This window comes from Glycine max, chromosome 15, assembly GCF_000004515.6.
Source record: "Glycine max cultivar Williams 82 chromosome 15, Glycine_max_v4.0, whole genome shotgun sequence".
NCBI classification, from domain to species: Eukaryota; Viridiplantae; Streptophyta; class Magnoliopsida; order Fabales; family Fabaceae; genus Glycine; species Glycine max.
This window is the reverse complement of record NC_038251.2, coordinates 5,793,404-5,819,230: the sequence shown is the minus strand read 5'-3', so window position 1 is coordinate 5,819,230 and position 25,827 is coordinate 5,793,404. Positions and strand designations below refer to the sequence as shown.

The window sequence follows — 25,827 nt, the reverse complement described above, 5'->3', positions numbered from 1 at the left end:
GTGTGTTTTCACCATTTGTACAAAGCAAAGCTACTTAATGCCTATGTTTTCAAGTTGTCATTCAAAACAGCAAATGGAAATGAGAGCGGTGTATTAGTGAACACACCTCACAAGAACTAGATTTGAGGAATTATGTTCAGATCTTCTTGACAGGTAACGATTACTGATAAGTTTGAATGGATGACAAATACATGATTTTGGTGCTTCCGCTAAAGCTGAAAAAATTAATCATGTGTTTCAAGCTCAGGACAGCAGTAGAAAATATATTGAAGAAAGCAAAACTCCAAGTTGGGGATGATTACGCGGTTGAACTCCGTAGTGTATAAGCATGTATCCCAGCTGTTCAGGAGCTTCTAAAGAAGCTGACTGGCAAGGACATAAAAACTTATTACTTTTAATTAATTAGGTATTTAGGTTGGGATTGTTGAATTGTTGATTAATTACTTGGCCTATCTGAAGGCCAATTGCTGGCTTTCATGTCTTTGTCATTGTATTTTGGTTACTGTCAATGCAGAGTTTGAGCATTGTCATGATAGTAGTATCTAATTACTTAGAGATCAATTGTTTTTGAGTTCTTTGGTTCAATCAAGTTACTGACATTTCTAGTATTATTAGGTAATGTTTCATATTCTTGTGTATAAAAAATAAATACTAAGAAAACTTTATCATATATATATATATATATATATATATATATATCAACTTTATCTTCATATTAAGTGAATATCTGACATCGTTAATTTGTGCTACATCTTATTCTCTTTTCTTGATATATTAATTAAGGTTCAATTTTTTCTTCTGTATTTTCTAGACTAAAAACATTAAGATATTAGGTAAATATCTTAATTAAAAATATTGACTACAAATTTTTATCCTTTTTAATAGTAATCAAATTAATTATAATATAAATTATTTTTTAATTGAAATTGACTTAATTATGATGCAAGTTACCCTTCTTAGTAGTCATCAAATTAGTTATGATATAAATTATCTTTTTAATTGTAATTTAAGTTAATTTAATTACTATTATTGAGTAACTTTTTTGTGATAGAGATACAAAACATATTTTCGTTGAGGGTATTTCTGTTAGTTACTTATTTAAAAAAGTTGAAGGTAAACTTGTTTACTTTGCCAGATTACAAATAAAAAAAGAGTGTATATAAAGAAAGTCATAAGTCCTTAGTGTTGAGATATTTTTCGGCAAATATGTCACTCATGCTTTAAGTCCGCCAATTCACTGTTTTTCTCACTTAGACAAAAAAAATTGCACAATTTTTTTGATATAAACACTATAAAATTTCATAATATCAAAAAGGGAATTATAATTTTTTTTAATATAGTATATATATATATATATATATATATATATATATATATATATATATAATTAACAGAAATTAAGCTTTTAATTTAGATATTATAAATCTATACTAATAATATGATACATTAAATTATATATTAACAATATGTATCAATATTATATATTAAATTTCTATATGAACAATATTATACTACACAATACATCGTATTGTTAGTATAAGTTTAATAGCTACATTAATAGATTAGACAAAAGTTATATTAATAAAGGCAATTTTAATGTCTAACATTAGTATACAATTTATTTCATCAAAAATAAAATAAAATTAAATATATGAATCATTTTTATTTTTCATTATTTTAATTATCTTATTTGATTAAAATTAGTTTTTCAAAAAATTGTTCGCATTTTTTTTTAGAAAAAAATGTTCATATATACTCTATTTATTACATATATCAATGCAAGAGACATATATATCTTTACACTTCATATTAGACGTAGCTCATCTCAAAAGTTAATTTCTTGTCATATATTTCTTTTTTTTTATGAGAAATTCATGTCATATATTTCTAGCTATACGGAGTATTCCCCTTCTCATATACGACTGGTTATAGGATATGGAAAATTTGTAAAACTGAAAACTTATTGATATTAAGACAGAATATGTTATGATATTATATTTAAAAGGGTAAAATTTATTTTTAGGTTATGTACTTTCGGTATAAAAAAAATGACATTCTTGTATTTTTAATTTTGATCAATTTATTTCTTGAACTTTAGAAAATTGTTTTCGTTTGAAAAGCACTTTAGAATCACTACTTTTATAAAATTTAGGATCAAATTGATTAAAATTGAAAGTTAATGACTAAAACTAAGTTTCACTAAAAGTATAGTGAATAAAAACATATTTTACTTTGTTGAAAATTAATTGAACACCATTGGCTCCCAATAGTCAGTTCAAAACAATAGGATAGTTCAAGTTTTAGAAGTAGGATTTTGATTATATGTTCCTAATTATGAGATATCTTAACATGTCATCTGGATTCATATTTATATAGGGATTTGATAGAAATAAAATATAGGTTAAAATATATTTTAAATTTGTAATAAATACTTGAATTTTATGTTTATTTTTTTTATAATTTTTTTCTTTGTATTGAATTCGTAATAAAAATAATAATTTTATTTTTAGTTTTTGATATGCTTTTAGTCCTTAATAATTTGACAAATTTTGCATTTGCTTCTCAATAAAAAAAATTATTTGCTATTAGTCTTTTTCAAATAAACTAATAATAAATGAAATTCTTTTATTGAAGAGTAAACACAAAATTTTTTAATTTATTAGGAACTAAAAAAAGTGACAAGGACAGAAAATAAAATTTTTGTTCTCTATTAGGGAGCAAAAACAATAAAAAATTATTGGAAGTAAACACAAAATTTAGATATTTATTAGAGATTACAAACATATTTTAACCTAAAATATATGTTTATAGAAAAAAATTATTGCACTGATTTATAGAAATTTTAATGGGCTTAATCATTATCAAGCCAAAAAAATACACAAATATAAAATGATACTTCCTCAATCTCAAAATAATAATGGTCCTAAGTTGTTTTTATACCGTGTAAGAAAAAAAAAGAGAATAATAAATTTATAAAATTGACCTTATATTATCATTAATATTATAAGGGATATAGGTGAAAAAATAATTAATGTTACATTAAAAAATTAAAATAACAATTATTTTTTGACACTTTTTTTTCTTCAAGAATAATTATAATGAGATTGAAAGATTAACATATATATTTTGTAGACTCATATATAAGCAAAAAAGTTTTTTTATTTTTTGGATTCAAGTATAAGCAAATCTAACAAATTTTACTCCTAATTAATAATATCATTTTTAAAATATTCTTCATTTAATTACAACTCTATTTTTAAGGAATCTATTTTATTGATGGTATCAAGTTTTAACGAAAAATATTTTAAGAATAATCTTATCTTATATTTGAGATTAATAAAATTAAATAATTTTAACTAATTTTCTTAATATGTGAAAGTAGTTATTTTTGTTGTTATATGATTATAGAGAAGGTATATTTTTTCAAGATAAATATAAAATGATGTTTATAAATATGATCCTCTTGAATCCCCTCGTTGACTTCTTCCCATGGTTTTCAACCAACATAATAATACAAGCAAGACTAAATATATTGTATTTTATTACCAATGAAAACGAGTCTCAAATAATTATATTTTTCAGCAACATAGTAATCTTTGCCGTTTTCTTACACCCACCAAATTCATTAATAACATTTTGGCTAAATATTATTTTAAACCAGAGAAATCCTCCACCAAAATCATTCTCGATGGAAGCCAAGTAAAAATACGACAACTGGTCACAAACCAGAGACGAGCAGTTGTATAGATTTCGTCAACTCACAAGCACAACCTTTTTCTGTGGAAGACAGAAACTAAACCAGGACAAAACACGCGTGTGCCAAGGCTTAAATTAAAATTTGTTGGTATGATGGCGTCAAATTTTCAAAACTTTACTCACACGGAATCCCAAAAAAGAAAAATAAAGCAAGGGAATGTTCGAAAATGTTTTGTTGTTGGAACCAAGTCAAAACTAGGTTGAAATGTGTGTTAGAGAATAATATGCCTTCTTCAGGCTAAAGAAAAGAACGAATAAATTCCAACACCACCATACACCTTTTTTTCTCTGTTTTGGATTTTTTTATGCCTTGATTACTTTTATAAGTCAATGATTACTGTTTGTTAATTTACAGTTGTGAAGAGCGTATGATCATGCTGTGTACATATATACAAATTAATTAAAATTAGAACGTGAACCCGTTCAATGCACTCGTGAACAAGAAGAGAGGATAATTTATATATAATAATTTTGTTAATGTCTTATGTTATTGAAAAAAAATGAAAAATTAGTTATATGCGAAATAAATAAGAGATATAAACAATTATTGATATTTCAAGGTCAATGTGGGTGGTGGTTGGCCCACCGGACGATGTAGGTGGCGGTCGGAACTGTGACCAGTAAAATAACGGCAGCCGCCAATGGTGATCGAAGAAAGCGTAAAAAAAACTGGAAAAAAATAATTAATGGTGAGTATACTCGAGGTTACTTTAGGGAAACAGATAAGTTAAATTAGCTTTAATAGAGTATTTTCGTATCTTTTTATGGCAATAACAAGTATTTAACGAAGGGGACTAAATTAGTATTGTTTTTTTTATAAGGAGACTAAATTAGTTTTCATCATAATAACATTTTCAATAAGTATTATAAAAAAAATAATCACATTTGATGTTATCTTTATAGACAATTTTATTCTCAATTATTATAAATCACATTACAGCATCTTATGTTAAACAAATATATCTTTTAAAATAAATTACACCTAATTACATACAAATATTCAAAGTTTAGGCATGAAGTGACTTTTTTACATTAGTAACAAATATTTTAAAATGGTGAATATACTCGCTTTATATTAAACAACCTTCGTTTCTCAATTCTTACTAAAGAAAAAGATATAGTGATTAGTTATTAAAGATATAATGAGAATAGGGACAACTTCAATAGAAGTTATCATTGACATAATTTGAATTTTGGTAATAGTGGTTTTGTTTTACTAGTAAAAAGGACAAAACTTTCTAAAAACATTAAAAAGGAAAATCTTTGTACTGTCAAAGGTTTCAAAATTCAAAAGTGAGTTTCAAAAACAATTAAATAACGGCAGTAAAAAATCAATTGAACAATCATTTTCAGTATTTTCTATATAAAAAAATAGAATAGTAATTTGTAACCATAAAATGAGTTTGAGTGAATTTTCTTCAGAATATTACATAAAAAAGTTATACTATTAAATTTAATTTATAGTAATCCTGCGCAATTCCTACTGTGGCGAGCATGCAGACAATGTCTTCCTACGCGGGAAAATCTATGGAACCGATCGATCGAGGTGTGGTCTGTGGTTCAATTTGCCCATGCATTATGTGATTCTAATATTGAGTCAACTTGCCATATTTTCTTTGGTTGTCCTTGTCCAGTAAATGTTCCATGCTGGGAAGTGCTCAATACTAATTAATTAGACACACTATAGATGATTTATTGCAGCATCAGAATTCTTTTTCAGTTTCATGAATGAAATTGATCCTCAACATCAATTGCGGGTTGCCATGACGATTTGGAGAGGAAATGAAATGCTATGGGAAGGTAAGAACTAAGAATCATTCTGATATTTGTATCAGAATCTGAATATTGAGATCATAACTCCGTTTGGAGTGCAGCTTGGATATGAACCCTTGTATATATTGATGTCCAGGAAGGAGAAGCCTTGGGTTCACTCTTAGTCTTTGCAATTCAAGTTGCTATCGAAATGGAGCTGCAACGAGTGTGCTTTGCATCTGATTGCCAGACTCTAGTGGACAAATTAATTAAAGGGCGTACGTCGCTGTTGATTTTTCTGAGGTTAATTGGCAGTATCTTGTATAAATGTCGGTTCTTACTTTTATTGAATCAAACCTTTTCCGTTGGTTATGTTAGGACTCATGCTCTTGCTAAAGCTAGCAGCACCATCTTATCTAGTCTCCATATTTTCTAGTATATTTCTCATTATATTGCTTCTTTGGTTAGTAATGAAATGATATGAAAGTCTGTTTCTTTTAAAAATATATATATATATTTTGAAGAAAATTAAACTAAAATGTGATAACTTCATTATTTATTATTTGATAAAATTGTACAGAACTAATTTTTTGTTGGTTTAATTGGTAATAAGGAATTGGCTCGTTAAAAAAATTGGTGAGGAATTGGCTCTTATATATTAGATGACGTTTCTTATTCAAGTCTTCTTGCATGTGCATAAAAATTAAATACTAAGAAAACTTTATCATCTTCAGTGATAGTTAAGGGGGGAAATTGCAAATAATAACTGAAATTATTGAAAAATAATTTGAAAAGAATATTGATAAATCTAAATCATGATAACTTTTACTTCGTTCTTGCAACCACAAACTTAAATAAAGATAACTTCGGATATCTAGGCAGTTTTTTTTTTTTTTTAATATAAAGTCAAGATACAGATAAAAAATTGATTGGATGGAAGTATTCGTTATAATAAGGAAAAGGTTTAAACATGTCTTTAGTGCATATAATGTCAGAGAATTTTAATTTTAGTTCTTATAAAAATAATTAGAATTTCCTTTAAAAAATAATTTTCATCTTTCAAAAAGTTGAAATTTTATTTTCGGTTTCTATTATTACATGACACTTGTAAATAGCTTATGTGATTAGCAGAATATTAAGTGATAATCTCAGATAACATCTACTTGTATCTATGATGCAATTACAATGTCAGCATTTAATACTTTTAAGAAAAATTATATCTCTTAAAAAATGTTAATTTTTTTACCGATAAAATAATTGTTATTTATCTATCCTTATATAAACCGTAGGGACAAAAATATAGTTTTAGATTTTGGAGTGATTAAGACCAAAAAAGTATTTTACAAGATCAAAATCAGAATTGTCTCATTTTATAGGGACTAAAATAAATAATTTTAAATTTTAAAGATGAAAAAATGTATATATAAAAACCAAAGTCAAAACATATAGGCATTAAAAACATATTTAATTAAGTTTAGATAAAATAATATTTAAAAATTTATCATATGATTAAAAACAATTATTTTGGCTAAAATATAATTTGGATTTCTCATTTGAATTTTTTCTTTCAGATTAATTTTTAAGTTTAAAAAGTTTTATTTTGATGTCTGAAAATTTGTTTGTTATACTAATTAAATTGAAAAATTTTGTTAGTTTTTTTTACTAACAATATTGATTTTGGTTGTGACAATGTTTAATATTAGTGATATTTCTTGTAGTTTGTTACATGCAATTAAGTTGACTCAATTAATGTGGTAAATTGAAAGAAGGGATAATTTGATCTATTAAATAAATTTTTTAAAACAATTAAAGCAAAAAAATTAAACTTGAGAGAAGAAAGTAAAAAAAAAAAAAAAATCAAACGACAGATAAAAACTATATTTTAGCCAATTGTTTTTGTTGCGACAAATTACACATACAGGCAGATACATTTTGTTTTGGTGAAAAGCGGTCAAAAATACCTTTTATAAAAGTGTCATATATATGAGATAGGAAACTAAATCACCAATCCATATAACTTTAAACACAGATATATAAATGAATGAATTTAGATCCATCATCAGTACATCTTAACCTAAAATAATTGACCAAGCAAATAGACAGAGAAAAGAGGAATTCAAATCTTCCTATTCCTTCTTTCTTTATTTTTTTTTTCAGTCATGGGATAATCTTATATCTTAAAAAAAAGACTTAATTAATATGAGAAAATAGTTGATCCTAATCATATGGTGACTCAACCAATAGGATATGGGCCAAGCAACAGAGGTGTAGGTGAAGGGTGACGAGTCCCATTGATATTTGATGGCATAGGGGTCCACCGCCACTAGCTCATGCTATGTTGCTAATAATGATACATTTTCTCACACAGCGCGAGAAAAAGAGAGTCCCACCCCACGCATACATACATCAAAATCATGATGGATTAGATTGTGGTGATAAAGCCAGACACTGGATTGTTCCTCCATGCATGTGTCACTAACAGCTTTAAGCAAACACTGCTATACTACACCACCGTATGTTGAGTTGAAGGAGCAGAGGTGTAAAGTGTCAACAAGAGATGATGGACAAGGTTCCCCACTCGCTCCAACGCTCTCATTTTCTCTGTGACTTCCATCCTAAGGCTTCACAAATGTGCCTCCTGGCTAAAACTTTGTATCTAAATACAATTATTAACTATTTATTTATTAAACTACTTTTATTCGTTGGGTACTGTGATATATGAAAATATATTGCACAAGAAGATATATCTCTTAGGTGAATACGTCATACTATTTAACACTAGACAAGTTATAATAATGTGTTCAATAGCGTATAACGCATGGGTTCTTGGAGTTTTTCTAAGGTATATAGAAAGACTCTGAAATTCAAGTTAGTAAGAAATTAAGTCAGGTAGCAATATGTTAGCATGAAAATACTCACTCATATTTTTGGTGAAACTTAGCTTTAAGTTTTCCAACTTCAACTCAATTAATGTTTGAACTTTACAAAATAATGATTTTTGTTTCCTTTCATAATTAACATCATATGTTAAGTGAGACGAAAACCACTACTTTTGTAAAATTTAGAGATGAAATTAATTAAAGCTAAAGTTTTGAGATTAAAATTAAGTTTTATTGAAAATATAAGAACTAAAAATATACTTTACTCTTTAATTATGATATTTTAAGTGTGAAATGCATTAATAAATTATAAGTTTTTGAAGAAGATCTAACCCAACCATTGAACCAAGCTTAAAAAGTTGATTGGGTCGTCCAACCCATATTATATATCAATCTTGTTTAAGTTCAATTACACCTAGTATCTTGTTGGGACAATTCATATTGACTCATTTTACTTTTTTTTAATCTAAATTCATACAGATTCAAAAGAAAAGAAAAATAAAATTAAACATTGGAAGCTCCAATTGAATTCAAGCTATGTTTCTTGAACTCAATTTGATTCGGCAAGTCAATTGGACCAATTTAAATAAGTTTAATTCTATTTGAGTAAATATTTTTTTTCTCTTGATACAATCTGTCTAGTAAATCAACAAATTAACCTCACAGGCCTAATTCATTTTGTTTGCTTTAAGAGATAAATAAAAATATATGAGAAATAATATAATAGATCCCTCCACTTTCAAAATATTTAATTCCACTTTAAATTTCACATAACAAATAATACTAACTTATTTTCATCTTCTCAATATTATTCTCATCCTTTGACCAAACAAAGCATTAACTTCCTTCTATTGTTCACATATATATCTTTTTTTCACCTACCTATTTCTTCTCTCTTGATTCCTCTTAAAAGTCATTTGTAATTCAGAAAATCACGTCAAATTAGAAAAAATTATGTGAAAATTACAATTGACATCTTTTATCCAAACAAAAACAACGTAAGTTTACATTCAAACAAGTAATGAAACATACTAAAAATGTATTAGATAATGAAGTATTCACACTCACGTTAATTAGTCTCTAAATTTTTTTAGGGATAAGTATCTAAATTCGAACCACGTTCATCTTGTGAGAAATGTCTCTACTATCATTAATATAGACACCTAAAAAATTTGTTAAATTGCCACCCTAATGAAATGCTTAGCCAGAATTATGATAGGCCATGCTAATAAACTGGTTTTGGTGACCACACCACAGTCCACAGTGGTGCTATTTTGGAATTTTTACATAGTGATTGCTGATGCATTCTTCTGTCAGAAGTTCCACATTCGTGTGACAAACGATGCGGCAGAGTGGGGAGTTATCTCGAGATGTTTCACTGCTTTTATATTCTCTCTGCTTAGAGATCTCCTTATGGCAGACCAAAGATATGGCTTTAATCGAAAGCCACGACTCGCACACCCCACCCACGAACCCCGGCATTTCGTACATTTTTTGGTCACTTCCTCCCTAGGCCACTTTTCCATAACACCGGTTAAGCTCGTGTCGTGTGTACAACAACGCTAATGCTATTGCTAGGGTGAAGATACTTTCACGTGCAATTTTCAAAATTTCATCCCAATTAAGTCGTCTTATATAATTTTTTTTATTGATTTGAATTACGTAAGCTATGTTTAAATCTCCGTTTCTCTTTTGTTAGAAAGTGCTAAACGTACTTCGAGAAAAAAAAAACAAATATTTTATATTCTGAACATATTTTTAAAAGGTTTGAAACCATACTCCAAACATAGACTTATGCGCATAATAAATAAAATAAATAAATATTGGTTTCAACGAGATGCAAAATCAACTGAACCATTTGCATCTAACATACTATAATTTAATTTTCTTTGGTTTAGTTAAGCTTGCTCCTATTTATATTGTGGAACAGTTATACGAACATCATCCATCATTTAAACCATGTATAGTCCTGCCAAAAGAAAGGGCGAAAATAAGAAAGAAACACCCATGTGGACAGTGGCTTAGTTAATGATCAGATAATCAGGGAAACCCATGCAAGTCACATGCGCCTTTTTTTTAAAAAAATTGACAACGTCGAAATACAAGGACAAGCAACAGTTTGCATGCATTATTAGCTTGGAGGAGTAAGATTGGCATGCTCCTTAGTTAAGTAAGATTGACATTCCCTCATACATGGTATGGAGAAATGCTTTTTCTTTTTTTTAAACACAGATTAGACCATAAAAAGTTATTTTTTAAATTTTAAAAAAATATAAAAAAATTACATATCATATTATATATACTATCAAATTTTAAAAACGAGAATCTGATACTAGTAATGAGCCACAGGAAGCTAAAGCGCAATAGTAAAGCGCACAAAGCACAAATGCAAATAAAACAAACGGGACTCTTTAAAGCTAAAGAGAATTTGGAACTTCAGTCACCCACATGCCGAATATGGAACCATTCCATCAACTTTTTCACCAAAGACATCACTCCCTTTGTGCATGTATTTAACAACGTTGCCTCGTTAATTTAGAATTTCACATTCCTTTTAGACTATGGCTTAAACTAACAAATCACACTTGCTTTGAGCAAAGTCAATAAGTAAAAAGGCACAGGCTAGCTAGGATACAAAACTTCACCTGATAGCTGTATAATTATAAAATGAAATTATATGTAAAAAGTTTCGAAACAACCTGACCCAACCCAGAAATTCTCTATTCAACTATCTACGGCACTGATCCACCGTTTACATCAACTACAATAACAACAACACAATTTCTCTACGGTCCAATGTTTGCACAATCAACCAAGACCAATAATTAACACCTGCGCTATTGATAAACCTATGCTACAAGATCATATACCTAAAGAACATCAAACAGATCATGAAGCAGGTAAAAGACAAATCAATTTGTTCAGAACTATGACTTGAAGGACTCTCGGGGTGCAACAGGTGAATGAAATCAATCACGGTGGAGGGCCATACCCTGGAAGATTAGGCCATTGATTTTTGACGAAAGAAGAAGAACCAGCACCAACACCACTAGGACTAGTCCTCTCAGCGTTACCACCAACAGTGGTGCTGATGGTGCTCCACAAAGAGGCATCAGAGGCTCTATTACTAGCATTATTGTTATTGTTATTGATGAAACTCATAGGCCAATCATGCTGAGAAACACCACTGCTATTAGTATCAGTATTAGCCATGCTGGATGAAGATGGATTGACCAAACCTTGTTCATACAGAGACACCATCTCCCTTTCACCACTCCCCATTTGATGATACAAGTGCGGTGGACGAATTGGCCCAATTGGGCGCTGAACATTGAAACCAGATAGAAGGCCCAAATTGGAAGAACGCAAGGTGTCACTACCCGCAAAATTTAGAGAGTGATCAAAAGGGTGTGATGATGAGTTGAGTGAATGCATAGCAGCCAAAGAAGACAAGTACCCACCACTTTGGTAAAAGGTTGAAGCCACAACGGAAGAAGGGTCTTTGGCCTTCACCACCGTTGTTAAGGGTGGTGCTTGAGTTTGAACCACCACCCCTTGCGGTTGTTGTTGTTGTTGAGGCAGTGATCTGGAAGAAGAATTCATATTCTCCGAAGAAGATGAGTTAGAACTCTTGGCGCGCTTCCCCTTGCGGCAACCGCCACCAACAGGAACGTTCCTCAAGGTTCCACCTTGAGTCCAGTACCTCCTGCATGTTTTGCAAAAGTAACGAGGCTGTGAGAGGCTATAGTTGTTGTAATAGCAAAATTTGGTGTTGAGAGAGTCGCATCGAGGACACTTTTGGGGTTGCTGAGGAGCCTGAACCTGAATTTGTGCATCACCTTGTCTTATCTCCTTCACTCTTGAATCCCGAGGTATCTTATTCATGCCACCTCCTTCTTCGACTCCTTGCTCCATCGCGACCCTTTTGACTTTTGTGTGTCTGTGTCTGTGATGTTTGTGGGGTGTGTTGTTTTGTGTATATATACTAGAAACTATAGGTAGCGGTTGGTGGTGGCTTGGAGGAGCATGCAGGTAACAAGTGAAAAGTGTGTAGGGGTTTCAGATTTGAGGGGTTGTATTTGATCGAGCTCTACGTGTCTGAGAAATGTATCTGAGAATCTACAATGACCAAAACCACGGAAACTTACCTTGTGCATGAGTTCCTACCTACCCACAATTTTAACAAAAAGAACAGCTGGGGTATCTCAAATTTCCATAAAAAATAAAAATAAAATTATGGGAATATCTAATGTGTTTGTAAATGGTATTAATTCAGTAGGATCGATCCTGTGAAATCTCGGTGGATTCTGACGATCTTGAAAGAAAAAAATAAATTTCCATGTGTTTGAAGTGTTGTGTATATGGAAAAAGATGAGGAAAGGAGGAAACTTGGCATGTAAAATTGGGCGATTCTGGATTGATATGCAACGTGGACAAAAAGTCCAAAACGGAAGGGTCTCAATCGGGAGAGAGGTACTTAGGGGGCAATTATATTGTGGAGAAAAACCCTGAGGAATGCACTGAGAATTTTGAGGTTTGATTGACAAAAAGGACAGAAAGAGTGGGAACAAACAAACAGCACCAGAGACTTGTAATTCACAGAGATGATGTTATGTATGCTTCTCTATGAGTTAGAGTTGTGTGTCTAAGAAAAGTGAGAAGCTTGGAGAAAGAGAAAAAAGGGAGGGAAGATTACTAATAGAAGATGATGATAGTATAGTAGAGTAAGGACCACGAGGAGGCTGAGGGCTGAGGGCTGAGGCGGCTGTAGAGGCAAGGCAAGACCAAGACCAAAGAGTGGTGAATGAAATGGTGGCTATGTCAGAACTTAGCAACTGTCTTTCTCTCTCTTTCAATTTCCTCTCTGCTTCCTCTACTCTTCTCTCTCTTTCCTTTCATTGCATTGCACCCCACTACTGCTAGCTAGCTAGCTTTTAATTTTTAATTGAAAAATCATATTCATTCTGGATATATATTGGTGTGCCACCGGGTTAAGTATCGGAAAATTTGGAATGAGATAATTTATGTTTGAATTTTTTATTTTTAAAAAGTTAATGGTAAAATTTAATAAAATCTTTTTATATAACACAAATTATTTAAAACATTTTAACTTATAACCAATTTTAGATAAAAATTAATTGTTTAATAGAAAAACCAAAGATGGTAAAATATCTCTAATTTGAGTGTTTTATAAGTTGTTTAAAATTAAATAATATTAATTAAGAATGAATAGATAACTTCTTGCTTAAGTGGATTTTTAATATAAACAATCTTTACTTATTCATTCTTATTAATTAAAAAAATCATTTTTCAACTACAAAATTTAATCTAGTTCAAGTTAAGTATTTATTTTAATAATTTTAACATTAAAATAAATTTTTATATAAAATATTTAAATATATATGACAAATGAAACAGAAGGGATAAAAAAAATGGATTGTATGTATGATACTATTTGATTTGAGTCCGGCGGGACTATCGTGAACATCATATTATATTAAATTGGTTTAAATATCAAACATAAAAAGAATCATAATAAATTTAAATTTTATGGTGTATATTTTCAAAAGAGGTAAAATTTAATAATTAATTGGATGAAAATTAAAATTTAAATGTCTATTTATAAAAAGAATAAAGTTTAGGAGGATTTAATACTTTTTTCCTGTATAATGTGCTAAATTTATATTCGATGCTCTTATTAATATTATTCAAATAATATATAAATCAGATGATAATATAAAAAAATTGTGATTTCCATATTAATGTCGACTTACTATTTAATTTACTTTACGGCATCATTTCGTGCTTCCTAAGCACACCTTTAACACCCATATTAACTATTAATTTCCTTTCCCAGGAACATATGATCTTAAAAGACCACTTTAGGTCCCGTTTTTGTGTTCAATCGAGTTAAAAAAACAGCAGCGATGTTCTTCCTTCTAAAATGGGGTAAAAAGAATGTAGAGATAGAAGAAGAAAAATAAAGAAAAGAATGATAAATGTAATAAATGACGTGATGATAAGAAAAAAGAAAAAAGAAAAAAAAGGTAAAAATAAGATAGCACAAAAGTAGATAAATGATAAATATTTTTTCAAGTTAAGTTAGAAGAGAGACGTTCATCTTGCTTTTGGGATGTTTATTGGATCAAATTCATGATGGATTCAACAATTTAAATAAAATCAATTAAAATAGGTTTGAATTGCTTTGATTAATCAATTTTTTACTTCAAATGTCAACTAAATCAATTATAATTCGTTAAGATCTCATATTTTTCTTTTTTTCTCAACACAAATAGATTTAAAGAATCAATCAATTAGACTAATGCATTTTAGATTTTAATAGTGAACTATTAGCCTGAGTCCGGAAGTTTTCTTTCCTTAAACTAGGTATCATTTCTGATTCTTAGGTTTTTCTTTAAAGATAAAAATTAATTGTTAGTAATTGGATCAAATTTGTATACAAGGTCCAAGTAAAAAGGTCAATGATTATTTTTGTTAGAGCAAAGCAAGGACCATATCCTTCGACAGCCAAACATTAGTAAAAGATGAATTTCTATTTTTGTTGGTTTCAGATGGGAGAGAAATGTGTCTTATGCAGGGAAAGTGTGCTGACATAAGATGGGTGCCCACTGCTTCTGTTGTTAGTTATTGTTACTTGCTACCTTAAAATTAATTAATTTATCATTTCAGCTTCATCTTCATGGTCCAGTACTGACAAGTCTCATCTGAACTAAACTGAACTGAGGAGTATGCAAATGTACCACGTTATTACTTGCTCTGACTCACGTGATGATGCAATCAAGAGAGATGGTGGTGACGTTTGATGATAGAGGGGTTACAACTGCCCCCTACCCCTTCAGTCTGTGAAAAAGATTCAGATTTTCTCTAACTACTCTCCATAGTGCACACTATTAAAAAATCGACAATTGCAAGAGAAAATTTTATTCCATGTAATTTTTAAAAAATATAATTTATATTTGAATGTTTTCATAAAATTATGTTAGAAAAAAAAATTTAATATAATTTTTTTTATTTAACACAAAAGACACTCAAAGTGACATTATGACAGACTCAAGAAGTTTATTCAATTAAATCATGTTAACAGGAATATACTAAACATGTAGATTAAAACTATAATCGAATTTGATTAACTCTACACTCAAAGTTTGGTGATTCAAAACATGGAACCAAACAAGCCATCAAAATGATCCGTTAGAATCTTTGGCAAATATTAGTGGTCAATAAATAATTCACGTCAATAACTTGGTGATACAAAATATACTATGTAAATTCTTAAGAATAGAGAATCCTGAATTAATGTTCCAAAATAACCAACCATACGGCATAGCATGATTTACGTTTTTTTGTTAATTCATTAATGAAAATTTTACACATTTGATTGTCGTTGTGACAAATGTAGTTCAAACAATGCTGAACTTAATTAAAATTTGTAATTTTATACAATTTAATTTTCATCATATTAGTTATTTATTTTTAGATGTAGTATTAGTCATAAGTCAGTACAGCAGTGAACCAAACAAGGGCTTTATAGGTTCTTTGTTCCTTGCCAAGATTTGCAGTATGTTGTCCTTCAAATATAGGAAGCTGTTGGCCATGGCGTTATAGTTTGGCCCAGAGATACTCGAGGGTCTGGCACTTTCATTGGGCTATGAGGATATAGTCCTTCGTGAGTCGTCACAAAAAAGAATAAACTATGACCCAAAAGGAGGAAAATTTGGCTCAATAACTCGGGTCGGATTCTGATTTAACTACTTTTAGTAAAGGTCGAAGAAAGGCACACAACAACAAGGCTATTTGCGAATTGTATTGAATCAATTTTTGAAAGAAAAGATCTTTCATTTCAATTATTTTTATTTTAATATCTTTTATTCACTTGGTTTGACTCAAAATTTTAATCTGGACTGATCTCATTTAAAACGATTTGAATTGGATTTATTTTTTATTTTCATATTTTTATTTTTTTCTATAAAATAGTATATTGAAAAAAAAATTAAAATATCAAATATTTTATTTATATGTCATTACATGACAAATAATAATATAATCGTTTAAATATATACTATGTCAAAAATAAATTTATATGACTTAATAATTATATTTATGCATCTTAACTCATACTAAAAAAATTATCTTTAATTTATTTATTTTTATAAATGGACATAAGTTATATAATTATTTTATAAATACACAAGAAATACAAATATAAACACCAATGATAATATTTATGAATAAAATTATATACATATGTATAAGTTTGATTTGAATTGATCAGATCGACTTTGAAAATCAAATTCAAAATGTGATCCATCTAATAAAAAATAATTTTTCAAAATTTTGATCTATTTGATTTTTTATTTATTTAATTTTTATTTTTTGGATTTATTTTTATGTTTTCATGGATTTGATCAATTTTTTTATTTTATTTGATTGAATTGGCTTATGAACACCTTAAAGAACAACATTTCAAAGGAAGCTTAATAGTATTAATATGATCAAAATCATAGTGTTAGGATTGGGTGAAATTTACATAGATGGGAAGATGATAATATATATATATATATATATATATATATATATATATATATATATATATGTATATATATATATCTTATAATTCCTATTAATAAAAATAAAAGAATTTGAGATATATATTGCATTAAAAAATAATGTTTGACAATAATATTTCCTTGTACAAGAGAAGCATTATAAATTTAGGCTAAAAATTAAATTACAACTTAAAAAATAATCATGTTGTCACAACTTTGCAACAAGCATATGGAGATACGTATTAATTTGGGAGGTTTTCTCGTATGTGAACAATTATCACTCTGGCATACTGTCATCAAATGCATGATTATCTTGGAGCTAGCATTCTATTAAAAATAAATTACTGTAAAAGCATCACCTTTTTTTTTTCGAGAACGAGAGTAAAAGCGTCACCTTAAGAAGGCAAGCTAGTTCTCTTCTTCAAAAAAGAGAAAAAGAAGTCTAGTTCTCACCTTTTAATTCTTGTCTTTTCAAGAAAAGCATAACCACTTTTGCTTTTTCATTTAATTTCTGCCCTTTCATTTTATTTTGGAAAACGATGCGTTTAACACTTAAAAGAGAGAACGAAAAAAAAAACGAGAAATGTAAATATAATACGATAGAAAAACAAATAAATAAATGATAATAAAATATCTGTAATATTAAGTTTTCCATATATTATTACCCTTTTATTCTAAAGCCTGAAATTTCTCAAAAATGTAGACACGGACAAAAAATCTCTGACTCATTAGAGTTAGACAGTTAGTCTTTTCCCTCTCAACTCTTTCTTGGTCTGATGAATTCAGCTTGAAGTGAAGTGGTGTCTGCAACACTGTCTATTAATTTGTTCTTCCCAAAAAGTTATGGAATTTAATTGCGTATATGAATTTGAATATCAAAAAGTCACCTTCGAAACACACACTTAAGATGGCAATAGTTAATGTTTTTTATGGCTCGAAATTCTGTTAAATTAGTACGTAAAATGCTTACCTAGCTAACTGGAATTGATTATAGCAACGACTATAATATCACATGAAGCTGAACAAGCAGATTTTGCCTGTGTCAACTAACAACTTGTACATCTCCAACTTATTCGCATGTTGAAAAGTGGAACTAGAAACATAACCACACCAGAATAGTAAGTACTAATTCTCTTCAACTCCACAACATCATCTTTATGCTTTCTTTCACTTCTTGTGCTTGCCCTTTGGCCCTGTCCATGCTTTCGCTCATCGTTATTTTGGCCCTCTCAGACATTTCCTTCAACTGCATTTCTTCACAGCAAAATAAAAGAAATAAACTCTTAAAAATTTAAACTTAACTCAATTTCAAATGTTAACACCCGGTGGAGTCTGAAGATTGCAAGATTCAATATCTAACCGACTCCCTCCAAATATTTAATGTAATATATTCTTATTATAGACTTTATATCATGTTAAAATATACTTAACCTATTTCATAAATTAAAAATTAATATCAATCGATACAAGTAATCTTGAGTTAATTAAAATCTTAGATTCGAGTCGAGTCTTGTAAATAAAAGAAAATATAATTAAAAGATGATCCATTAAAAATGATCGGTGAGATTCTTTCGTGTAAAAAGTCAAATCAAAACACATTTGAATAAACATAAAAATAAAGTTTGGATTGTGATGTAGTTACGTTCCTTATGGTTCCACTTGAGTCCAGTACCTCCTGCATGATTTGCAAAAATAACGACTAACGAGGCTGTGACAGCTATGGTTGTTGTAATAGCAGCGGGGACATTTTTGGGGTTGCTGAGAATCCTTTGCATCCCCATGTTGCATCTCTCCTTCACTCTTAAATCCTGAGGTTGCTTGTAATTCATAGAGGTGTAATCTTTCTGCCAGATTGAGCCGATTTTTTTTATTAATTTGTCATTGAAAGTTGACATTTGATTGTGGTTGCGACAAAAGTACGTTGACATAAATTTGGAACTTATTCGAAATTTGTAATTTTATACGATTTAATTTTCATCATGTTAATTATTTATTTTTAGATGTTGTTTTAGTCCATAAGTCAGGACAAGGACCTGAAGAGAAGCCGAAGTTTTGTACTAATTTTGGGCCTGTTTTTTCAAGTTTTGCAGTTTGATCAAACTTTGATGCCCTTTATAGTTTATATATTTTTATGCTACAAATTAAATTACAAACTAAAAACATAGCATATTATCTTTAATATCCCAACAAGCATATGGAGATACAGTTGAAAGTATTATTTGGGAGGTTTCCTTGTTTATTGCTTTTTGGCATATTATCATCAAATGCAGGAATATCTCGGGAGCATTCCATTAAAAAATAAAAAAAACTTTAAAAGCATGAAGTCCGGCCAAGTTAGTTCTCTCCCTATTGAACCACCACTTTAATTTTTCATGATTAATTTCTGTCCATTCATTTTAGTCTGAAATTGCCAAAAAATGTAGACATTGAACATCTCTAACCCATTAAAGTTATTCTTTTCCTCAACTCCTTTATCTTGCTCTGAAGAATTCGTTGTGGTTAAAGTTCCCTTCTTTCTCTGTTTGGCGCTCTAATCCGCTGTTATTTTCTGTTAGCACAGCACTGGTTTACTTGTTCCCAAGAAATTATGGAATTTATTTGTTTATGGATTTGATGAATTGATTATACCCAAAAAAATGTTTTTATCTAAAACTTAGCTTCGAAAACAAATGATTAATATTTATTGCCGTATTTTTTTCTTAAAAAAAACAAACAAACGATTAACATTTATGGATATTTTTTATTATATTTAAAGCTTATACAAGTATCCCCTATCTATCCAAGAAGATAGCAAAAGAATATGGGATACGGATGAAATATGATTATATATAAACTTTTATTCCAAGAAGATACTATGTGTGCAGACAGTGCAGCCGACATCCAATATCAAGGCTGGACAAAAAGATTTTGCCCATGTTAACCAACAAGTAGCAACATTTATATCCCCAACTTATAAGCATGTTGAAAAACTAGAAACATAAATACATAGATACACCAGAATAGTAAGAAATTTAAGTACCAAACGAAGACATTGTTCTCTATTCTCTAATAACCCTTCTCACCATAACTCTTACCAACTCTTCTCTTCATCTCCACAACATCCTCATCCTTGAGAACACCACGACCATCATCATCATCATCCTTACCAACCACCGTCTCCTTGATCTTCTGCGTGGTGTCCTTCGCCGTCTCCCACGCCCCTTGCATGCCCTGCTTCGCCTTCTCCCCCACGTTCCTCAGCGTCTCCCCCGCCGAGACCGCCACCTCCTCCGTCTTCTCCTTCGTCCTCTCCGCCCCTTCCCTACTCCTGTCCACCACCTTTCCTGCATCGTCCTTGTCACTCTCTTTTGTGTCATAAGCATACTCTTCGGTCTTATCCTTTGCGTCGTGTGTGTATTCCTTGGTTCTGTCTTTGGCTTCTCGCTCTTGATCCTTGGCCCTGTCATAGCCTTCAATCATCGTTTCTTTTGCCCTCTCTGTCATTTCATCTGCCTCCGCAGAATCATATATCCAATCGGTTCTTCCGTCTCTTCTTCCTTCTTCTTCTTCTGCACTTCTCCACTGCAAGAAAACATAAAGTTTATATATGTTTGAGCATAACTCAACTAACTCAGTTATATGTCACATGAATACTAATTGAGAGCACAATATTGTCCAACTATATGTGCAATAAATTTTTCATGAATCAAGCGTAAAGATTACAGAAACTAGATATCTGTTGGTGATCATAATGAATGACATAATAGTCTCACAACAACAACTACAAACTCTGATACCATAATAAAATTTAGGCTTAGAGGCTTAATAGGACGTAACTCAAAACAACTAAAAAACGAAAACTAAAATTGCACCCTATTAATATATAGACCCATTTGAAGAAAACTAAAGAAAGTACTGTGATAGTGATGAACTTACGTCTTTGTTGGAAATGGAGGCGAAGGTGACCCTGGAGGGTTTGAGAGAGAGAGTGAAGGGGCGTAAGGGAGAGACTTTGAGAAGCGAAAGAGGGCGCTTCTGGTTAAGAACATGGCTGCCATATCTTGTTTTTTGGTTTGGTTTGGTTTGGTTACTCAGTTGAGTTCAGTGTTCAGTTTCGTTTCTACGTGCAATTGTTAGGTTTAAAGCTTGAATGGTTTGACACCGCTTTAGGAGACCTGCATGTTGGAATGGAAAGGTCGCAAACAAGGGCTTTGCCACGTGTGCTTCAGCATGCCACGTGTTCTTGGCAATTTGTCACGTTCTTCGTTGGTCAGTTGAGATTGACTTGAAGAAAATGATTAGCTCGATCTCATTTGATCCCAACAAGAAAAAAGGCATAATATTTTATGAATGTTAGTTCGAGATTGATCTTACTTGATACATTGATGAGTTTGGTTTACAAAAGTTAAATTGAAAACTGAACTTGTTAACTAAATGGAAAAAATCGAATTTTATGATAATGTATGTGTCTAATTCATGAATTAACTCAACACACACATACATAAAATATTTATATTAAATGCATAAATATGTGTTTGATTTATGATATTAATGCAAATTATCGTATTTGGACATTCATGTAATTCGAGTTGAGAAGCTAAATCGAATTATTCATTATTTGCTTCACAAAGTGTCTTATTTTTATTCTAGATTTATCTAATGCTAGATGCAGTCAAATTAATAGTAACGGTGAGAGCAATAAGAATGATGTAATGAGAAATTAATAGTGGTGACGGTACAATGACATCAATAGAAGAGAAAACACACAGCTGATGATATATTGGTCACAACAAAAACGAAAGTTGTAGTGATTATATGCGAGTAATGTCTTTTATTTTGGACTAAAATGCTGCATTATATAAATATTTTTTTTCGCAAGAATCAAAAGAGAAGTATCAAAATTTACAATAATACACACTATATAAATATTCTTTTGTTAAGACAAATTTATACCCATGTACTCATAAGTATTATATGCGAATAATTCTAGGTAATGATATAGCCAATAGGAGAGTTAACTACAATAGTTATATAAGGATTGTTTTACCAATATTTTATTTTTACAATTAAGAAACAAATAATTCTTTTTAGTTCTAAAATTTGAACTAAACCGGTTTCAAGATTAATAAAACATTTTATAACATTCCTTGATTTTAATTTCTTTAAAAACTTTATTACAGTTTTAAATTTATATATTTTATCAAATATTAGATTAACTTTTTTTTATTTTCAAAATTAAATTGATCAAAATATTTTATCAGGTTACACCCATTTCACAAATATCCTTATCAATCTTTAACTATATTTAAAAGGATTTACAAATATAAAAATGCACTTTGTACTTTATTCCTAACTGGATGTATAAAACATTTGTTAAAAAAGACAACTCACATGATATTTATCCTTTAAAAGAAAATAATCACTAGTCGTTCTCTGGAGGAAACTCTATACAGACAAAATATTATACTTAAACAAGACTACCATCTACTAGTTTCCATGGCTTTATTGGACAGTAGATAAACTTGCTCCAACTTCAACTTGCAAAATACAAGCTGGAACAGGTTGACTTAATTTTAAGTGGGATGGACATATATTTACCACAACCCCATCTAAATAAATACTTAAAAGAAATTGATAGAATGACACAGATAAATCAGGGTAGAAAGAAATATGCCAGTCTATAAATATCATCTTCAAAAGGTCACACTAATTCCAACAAGGAAAAAAAAACTTAAATTCAATTAAACTGTCGAAGAAAGCATAAAAGAAATACTTTAAAAAAGTATTTGAATACCAAAATACCAAAAGAAAGGGATCATGAAATGGGACTATCAAAAACTAGGGCGAAGACTAAACTTCTCTGTCTGAAAGCATCTTATGCTGTGGCAGCTTGTTTAGCTGCACTGGAAAGCTTTGATCTTCTCTTAGCCAAGCTCTCACTCCGGCGATCTCTCTGCTCCTTCAATCTGGAGGCAAGAAGTTTCTGGTACTCTGCTGCCTCTGATTTTGCTTTGGCAATTCTCTTCTTCTTATCTGCAATCCTTGCCCTCTTTCTTTGGAGGGTCAGGGGAGTGACCAGCCGTTGTATCTTAGGAGCTTTGCTCACCTTTTTCCCTACAACCAAACATATGTAACTCAGACTAGAAATCATCACAATCATGTCCAAAAATAATCTCCTTCAATGGGTCCTACCCATCAAACAACAGCATAAATATGCAAAACAAAGTTTTCAAATTTGAACGAGAAGTGATAGATCATAGGAGATAACCTCTTAAGATACATGTACTAATTTTTCAAGATTATCAAAAAGAATGACCTGAAGAAAACACATTTTTACCAGAAGTCCTATTTTTGCTACACACACAACTCTGAATGGATAATTTAGATAAATTCTTACTGCAAACAAAATATATATACAGGACCACAGATAAATTTCAAAAGAAATTTTCAAAAACCAGATAAGCTCTGTTAATGTGGTCGCCTTAAAACAAATTTGATAAATTCAAACTTAGATGCAGGAAGCAGGCACCAGAAAAGATCACAGGTTATAAATGGGTTAAACTTGTAATTTATTCTTAAGAAAAAAAATAAATCTATAGAGAACATTTACAGAGAGAAGGCACCTTACCATTTTTAGTTGTAAATGTTCTCCTATATGTGTTGACATACTTCCTCACATCATCCTCCTTAGACAGATTGAACAGCTTGCGAATCTTGGAAGCTCTCTTTGGACCCCTCATCCTTGGCTTTTCAACATCTGTCAGGCCAGGTAAATCACTTTCACCCTTCTTCACAATCACCAAGTTGAGAACAGAGAGGTCAGGGCTGACAATGCACCCACGAACAGACTTCCTCCTACGCTCTCCATTGCGCCTTCCATAACCACGGAAACAAGGAGTTCCTGCATGGGTAAGCAACAAATGAAATTTAACATTGAAAAAATAACAAAGGTTGGCTAAAAGTTTCCTGAGTCCAGTTATAAAAAAAAACAGTACCTCAAAAACAAATAAACATGACCTTGCTTGAAAGGAACCAAACAACACAAGTTGTTAAACAAAGAGGTATGATTTTAAAAATATTCAAGGCGTATCCAATTCCAAATATAAAACACATGAGTTGAATGAATGCTTCAAACTAATAATTATGATGTATTTATAATCAACAGAAAACAAAAGGCTTCAGAATAGACAAACCTCTATGCAGCAAGAGGCGAACACGACCAGGGGTCAACACTCCTTGCTTCATTGGAAATCCTTGCTTGTCGCAACCTCCAGTAATTTTGAAGACATAGCCTTTGAATTCCTGTAAGTAGCAAATATAAGAAAGGACGGATAAGCCAATCATTGATCAATGTTTCTCAGGTAACTTCAGGAAACTCTGCACTATGGAAGGGTTCCAGCAAAAACCATACCTCACCCAGAGCATCACCAACAACCTCTTGTGAGATCCTCTTGTCCCAAAATGCTCGTCTGCAATTAAAACAGAATTATTATAACAGGAAAACACGTCCCAAAACCAATCAAAACTAAACAACACAGATTCCCACTCCCATTAATTACCAGTGCGAGCATAGAAATGCCACGATACATTTTAACAAGTTGCATAGCCCAATAACGTCAAGGAAAACAATCTCTTCAGATAGCTTATACGGAATAACATATAAATCAAATTTATATTTTTTTATTAAGTTAGCAATTTGTCCTAGAACACCGCTGGTAATTACACAACAAAGGGAAAATAGATTAAAACTCCGACATTTTTCATTTATTTCTTCCTATGAACACAAGTAATGGAAAATTAAAATGGTGAAGATGAAATTACAGCTTCAGGTCATCATCGATCTCCAGCTTCTTCTGACAACCAGTGGTGGGATTCGCAATGTTGAACTGCAAAACAAGTTGTGTGCGTACATAATTAATCCCAATAGCAAGAAATCGAAGCAGAGAGAAAAATTAGGGTTTCAGAGGAAAACAAACCTTCATCTTGAAATCTGGCTTCGGGTCTCTCTGTTCGCCTCGCAGCGGCTGAGTGAAATGATATAAGAAATTAGGGTTTTTGAATTACAGGCGTGGCGGTGACTTTGTTTTACTTCATTGAATAACTGGGCCCAATCAGCCCATGACCCGAAATCCAACCTTCAAATTGCGTTTTTTTTTAATACACATCTGGGTTGGCCCATGTTATTCATTACCGCTTTTAGCTAATTTAACAACTTTTTTCCCTTAATTTTTAGAAGACTATACCACCCTTACCGATTTCCTTACCCTCTTAAAATTTCTCACCCACTACCAAGGTGAAAATAGGCTAGGTCGTTCGACCCGAGCTTATAGCTTAACCTATATTATGCTTTTAAGTTAGGCTAAGTTTTTTAAAAAATAAAAGTTAAATTAATTTTTTTATCTTCTAATTAATTTTTAGGTTTGATTTGATCTTCTAAGTTTTTTTGATATTTAATTTAGTCTAATTTTTAAAATTGATTCAATTTGATTTTACTATTTAAATTAGTCTAACAGTTAGGTTCAAGCCTAGTCTAACCTATTTCTAACCTTGCCAATTATTCTTTCCTTCTCTCACTTATCTTCTCCTTTTTCTTTTTTGCTTCTCACTTTCTTGAATTGTCATCTCTCCTTATTACATCATTTCCATCACTGTACACTAAGGTTATCAAAATCTTAAGTTAATTCTTAAACTCTTATGATTTTATGAGTACATGTAGACAAAACAAGTTAACTCTATAGGAGACTCTTTTTTGCATAAACTATCCGGTCAAGTAGGGATTCACTAAGTTTAAAATCAACTATAATTCACATCCTCAATGGGTCCCACAACAACAATGTTTGACTAAAACAATTTGAAGAAATTAACTACTTTTTAAAATGTTCTTACTCTAATAA

The 25,827-nt window shown here is 30.5% G+C and overlaps 2 protein-coding genes and 1 pseudogene across 2 annotated transcripts; all 3 read right to left on the bottom strand.

Moving 5' to 3' along the window:
• Positions 1-11,027: 11,027 nt before the first annotated feature.
• LOC100817065 (dof zinc finger protein DOF1.6) lies at positions 11,028-13,347 on the bottom strand. The gene has a single exon (XM_006597387.4). It carries the CDS (start codon positions 12,300-12,302, stop codon positions 11,361-11,363), a length of 942 nt encoding a protein of 313 aa, XP_006597450.1. The 5' UTR covers positions 12,303-13,347; the 3' UTR covers positions 11,028-11,360.
• A 6,413-nt stretch (positions 13,348-19,760) lies between these two features.
• LOC100816532 (uncharacterized protein ECU03_1610-like) lies at positions 19,761-21,006 on the bottom strand (annotated as a pseudogene).
• A 1,586-nt stretch (positions 21,007-22,592) lies between these two features.
• Positions 22,593-25,003, bottom strand: LOC100800507 (40S ribosomal protein S6). The gene is made up of 6 exons (XM_003545944.4): positions 24,910-25,003; positions 24,755-24,819; positions 24,345-24,402; positions 24,127-24,235; positions 23,562-23,834; positions 22,593-23,047 (listed from the first exon to the last, which is right to left on the bottom strand). The coding sequence occupies exons 1-6, from the start codon at positions 24,913-24,915 to the stop codon at positions 22,809-22,811; spliced, it is 750 nt and encodes a 249-aa protein (XP_003545992.1). The 5' UTR covers positions 24,916-25,003; the 3' UTR covers positions 22,593-22,808.
• Positions 25,004-25,827: the final 824 nt, after the last annotated feature.

Bases quoted from the DNA above. Each gene is read 5' to 3' on its own strand.
- LOC100817065 (XM_006597387.4), bottom strand. From the start codon at position 12,302: ATGGAGCAAGGAGTCGAAGAAGGAGGTGGCATGAATAAGATACCTCGG.
- LOC100800507 (XM_003545944.4), bottom strand. The intron at 24,236-24,344 runs GTATGGTTTTTG...TGCTACTTACAG, and splicing joins TTGGTGATGCTCTGGGTGAG to GAATTCAAAGGCTATGTCTT. The intron at 23,048-23,561 runs GTAAGGTGCCTT...GTTTGGTTGTAG, and splicing joins AACATTTACAACTAAAAATG to GGAAAAAGGTGAGCAAAGCT.